This window comes from Plasmopara halstedii (assembly GCF_900000015.1).
Source record: "Plasmopara halstedii genome assembly, contig: Scaffold_194, whole genome shotgun sequence".
Classification (NCBI taxonomy): Eukaryota; Oomycota; class Peronosporomycetes; order Peronosporales; family Peronosporaceae; genus Plasmopara; species Plasmopara halstedii.
In genome coordinates, this window is record NW_020187115.1 from 71,454 (window position 1) to 76,547 (window position 5,094).

At 48.5% G+C, this 5,094-nt stretch overlaps 1 protein-coding gene across 1 annotated transcript; it reads right to left on the minus strand.

The window, feature by feature from the left end:
• Positions 1-1,071: 1,071 nt before the first annotated feature.
• On the minus strand, positions 1,072-1,314 carry PHALS_02424 (uncharacterized protein; the record flags this gene model as incomplete). The annotated part of the gene is made up of 2 exons (XM_024719656.1): positions 1,072-1,209; positions 1,273-1,314. The coding sequence occupies 2 exons, from the start codon at positions 1,312-1,314 to the stop codon at positions 1,072-1,074; spliced, it is 180 nt and encodes a 59-aa protein (XP_024572703.1).
• Between the last annotated feature and the right edge of the window lie 3,780 nt (positions 1,315-5,094).

A 5,094-nucleotide genomic window follows, 5' to 3' on the forward strand; every position in this document is an offset into this window, starting at 1 on the left:
TAATCAGTGGGATCTTTGGCATGCTCGTATGGGACACCCCAGCAAGGACACGCTGGTAAAGACATAACGCTCAACAAAAGGAATTCCAATTATCAAGCAAAATGAAGAAATATTATGCGCAGGGTGTCCAAAGGGCAAGCAAACAGTCACGGTAATTTCATCTCGCTCAATGACACAAACGACACGTTTTCTGGAACGCGTACACACAGATGTCATGGGGCCTATGAGGACTTCCTCGAAGGGTGGTGCCAAGTACATTCTTACGTTAGTGGATGATGTTTCAAGATATGTGGCGATTTCTATAATCAAGAGCAAGCGTGAAGTGACTGGCAAATTCAATGGGTTTCTGACGCTTTACAAGAACCAATGGGGTGCGCGACTGAGGTGTTTACGATCTGACAACGGAACCGAATTTGTAAACAAGACAATGGCTGGAATATGTCAACAGGACGGCATTGTACACCAGCGTTCCGTTCCATACAGCCCTCAGCAGAACGGAGTGGCCGAGCTTGTGAACAAGGCTATCATGTAGAAGGCACGCAGCATGTTGCATTACAAGAGCGGCTCGACAGAATGATGGGCGGAAGCGGTAAACACAGCGGTTTCTTGATTAACCCCTCCAGCAATACGGAAAGATAGAGATTTGACACACTTGCATAGAGAACTAACCTGTCCAATATCGTATGCATCAATTAAAAAACGGTCGGTAATGTAGATGCAATCTCCACCATGAAATCCTAGAATTTAAGACTAGCGAAGCACCGCCCGTCTGCAAGCGGTTAGCGCATGGTACGTTTCAATCTAAGCCAGTCGCTGTTCCATCGCGCTGTATTGGCATGTTTTATCTTCCATGATTTATTGCTCTCCAGATATTAAGCTAAATTTTCCTTTGAAAACATAAAAAACCTTAATTTCTAAAAAAAAGTCAACTTCACCTTTCAATAAAATGGAATACTCCAGTTTTGTGTAAACACATGTGAGAGGGTACTGCCCGTAATGTACTAGTAATAAACCATCCTGTAGTGCACTTCACAAAATAGATATAAATTTATCTCATTATATTGCTGAACCTCATGGTGCCATAGCGTAGTGGTAAAGTGCTCGATTCCCAAACCAGTGGTCGTGGTCGATTCTACCTGACACCTTTAGTAAACGTTCATACCCACACGATATAGAACTGCGAAAGCGACCGATTGTGTGAAGTGTATACTACTTATTCGCCAGTACTTTAAGTACTTAGCGTTGGAGCCTCCTCTGATATGGATGTGAGACCGGATGCTTTCTACAATCCAGAATCACAGCGGCTTCAGGCATACAGAGGATAATTGTGCACAAACCTTTTCATTAGCATGAAGGTACGCAAAACAAGTTTAAAACACATTATGTATCATAATATTCGTATTTCATATTAATTATGTCGTGCATCTTCTCTTGTCATGACCACAATTGGAGTATAATACGTATTCTGGCATTAAAGGGTGGGTCACACAAGATGGTGAAATCACACAATGGTGTCGCTCTACCGTCAAAAGAAGTCACTATGTGTCGGAACCTCTATATTAATAAGGTTTACTGTTTGATTAGGAAAAACTAAAGTACCTGATATAGGCGGCTTTGCCACATATAAAACAGATCAATACAGTTTGGATTTTAAACGAAATAATGTATTTACGTTGAATTAGGGTTGTGGGTGCTCTTGAAGTTAGCGGGTGCGATCCGCTACACTCATACTGGTTCTACTATAGAACGTAAGGTCGGTGACCGTAGCTTAGCTTCCTCTAAGCAAAGAGGCACGGCAGCCCCGCTGCACTTGGTAGCACTCTGTTGGAGCACCATGCGCCATGGATTGATTGGAGATCGCAGAGCCTGGGTGCCACACGTACGTCGTCTGCTGGAGCTTTGATGAGGCGTGATCCCACCTCTGCTAAAAGGAAGATACGCTATTGGCGCGAGCACTGAACCAGGATGGGCAACGTGCTGGAGATCGGAGTATCCGAGTTGATGAACACCGAAGGTGTCTCGGACAGGGGTCCCAACGTGGCGCGCGAGATGAACATGGGGTGGTACGTAGTCCACTGAGCGATGTTCAAGTATCGGAGCAGCTGTTGCATGCCACGTGTAGTATGGTCGAACGAGGCCAGAGGCATCTTGAGCAAGGCCCTTCAGATGCGCGTGGAGTGGCACGTTAACTACTGGACAAAACCTGGGGAAATAGCAGCTTTTCGTCGGATGTTGTTAATAACATCAAGGCTACGATGGAGCAGGGAGGAGAGACACTGGACGATGCTTAGTGCATGTTCCAAGTGGTCACCACGAGACGTAAAACCTCTATAGAGAGTATATATCGATGCCGTATGTTATCTGCAAGAGGCAGGGTGTCGACCCTGACCCAGGGTGTCTTCACCGTAGCCGAAAGCGCACAACTACACCGGTATGACGGGAGAGGATGACGGCGACGTCACCCTCGGGACCAATACCGCGGTGGATGCTCTTCTAGAGCTAGACAAGATGTACTTTGAAGAGTTTGGCGGCGCCTTTAAGGCAGGCAACTTAGCCGAAGTGTTCATCATACGGCCGGAAGAAGAGATCAACTCGTCGTCGCTTCTGGATGAAGCTGTCCTCGAGGACACCACGAGGGTGCTGAACGCACGAAGTGATTCTTCGATACTAAGGAATCCCTCATATTCGTACTATCCTTTGGTAAAGGAATTACAGGACGGCGTCACCAAAGACCCGCCGTCGGTCCTACCTCCGGACCGAGGTGTTCGTCATGAGCTCGACCTGGTTACGGGAACAAAATACTGCGTTTCACGCCAGTGTCCCCTGCCCAAGAAGCAGTGTGATGTCATTGACGCCTTCTTCCGTGCTAAGCACGACGAAGGAATGGTGCGTGAGATCAAGTGTCCCCATCCGAAACCGACGTTTTGTGTCCAGAAGCCTAACGGCAAGTGGCGTATCGTTCACGCTTACAACAAGCTCACCTCCTGTGTCTTTACAAAGGCAACTGAACGCTGCAGCCATTCCGACATAGACTAAGAATCCTAAGTAGGAACATCTTAAGAACAACATGGTGGGATGTACAAAGTGCAGCGCACTCGTCTTGGTCGATGGGTATTACCAATTGCTCATGAGAGCGAGTGGTGTTCTGCTGACAGCAGTAAGTACTCCGAGCGGCATGCTCTGGGAGTGGCTGGTGATGCCACAGGGGCTATCAAGTTCACCAGCAACAATCAATAGTCTTGTGACGCAATTGTTCAGGGCGTATGCACAGACATACTCGAAGACATCTTCATCCACAGTCGTGCGGGGCACCGCAGGACGGATGAAGAGAACATCATCGTCCGTTCAAGAGCGGTGCTCAAGTGCATGCACACGTAAAAGCGGTGTGCTAGTGCAGACAAGTGCATCTTCGACGCTGAAGTGGATCCCGCTAAGGTCAAGGCCAATGCGGACTGGCCACTTCCGAAAACCTATAAAAGACTTGCGCAAGTGGCTTGGCCTCGCCAACTACTTGCACAAGTCTAGCGCAAATTATGCATAAATACGGCCATTGTCTAATTTCCTTAAGAAGGATATGAAATGGACACCGAGCATCGGGAGGCTTTTGACAGAGTCGAAGACAGCCTCTTTCGTGCACCAATACGGGCGTTGCCAGACCCCGATCGTACTTTTAATGCGTATGTGACACTTCGGACTTTGCCATCGGCTGTGCACTGCTGCAAGCAGACATCGAAAGGCGGAATCGGGTAACGCGACCACCCGATCGCGTTGATACTCTCCAGCTTAAAGCTGTGGAGAAGAATTACCAAGACAAGGAATTACTTGCGATGAAATATGCACTTGTCAAGTTCAGGGTCTACCTGCTCGGCTCCAAGCCGTTTGTAATCTACACAGATTATGCGTCACTACGCATTGCGACTCAGTCGCCTCACCTCTCGCGGATGACCAGGTGGCTCTCCTTCTTTGCAGAAAGAACTTTGAGGTAAAGTATGAGCCAGGAAAGCAGAATGCTTTGGCTGATGCGCTGTCGCGCAGACCGGATGATGAGCTTACTCATGTCACGATGGTGATGTCGTCAGTGACAAGTTTGATCCGTGCCGCATATGCGGGTGATGATATGTGCGAAGCGGTGCTACGGGCTCGCGGGGGCGAGGAGTTTGAAAACTCGGACAAGAAATTGTTGTCGTGACTTCGTTGAAAAATGGGTTGCTGTTTTATGGCATTGATTCGACGCATACGCCTCGATTCGTGGTTCCTCAAGATGAGAATTCGAAGTACCGTATCCTTTGTGAGGCCCAGGACACCCCACTCAGTGGTCATCTCGGTCGTGAAAAGACCTACAGATCTGCGAGTTGCCACTACTGGTGGCCCAAGGTGTACAAATGGACGAGCACATATGTGCGCACGTGTGAAACGTTTCAAAGAGTAAAACCCTCTCCGAAGGCAGCGGCTCAACTGGCCAGTTTACCGGTTTCTTCCGGTTGTTGGCAGTCCATGAGTGTAGACTATATGTTTGGCCTGCCGAAGTACTCGGCGGGCAACACGGGTGTGGTGGTCTTTGTCGACCGTTTGAGCAAGATGGCTCACCCTGCGGCGTTGACGGATACCATCGACGGTGTGGGTGCAGCGACGCTGTGTGTGAATCGTGTCTTTCGAAAACATGGACTCCCGGAGTCAATTGCCTCTGACAGAGACCCACGCTTCACTGGGGAGTTTCGGTCGAAAATCTTCATATGTGTGCTGGGCGCCATGTCAACAGCAGACCATCCGCAGACCTCCATCACCCTTGCGCATACCAGCATCACGCGACTTGCTGCGCTCCCTACGAGGTGGCAGCGATTTATCAACGCCACCTGAGCCACCGCTACTTGAGGCTGCGAGGACTGGAGTTGGCTGTGCAAGGTTTTCTTTGACGCTAACGATAGGTTCTGCACTCATACATAGATAAATGGAAGAGAGATAAAACTGATAACATATTACTAATCGTCACCTTCGGGAGCGGCAGACATGACAACGAGCGGTGTATGGAATGGATGAGAATTATGAGCTTAGTCCTTAGCTAGAGAAGAAAGCGATGTCAGAGAATTGGTGATT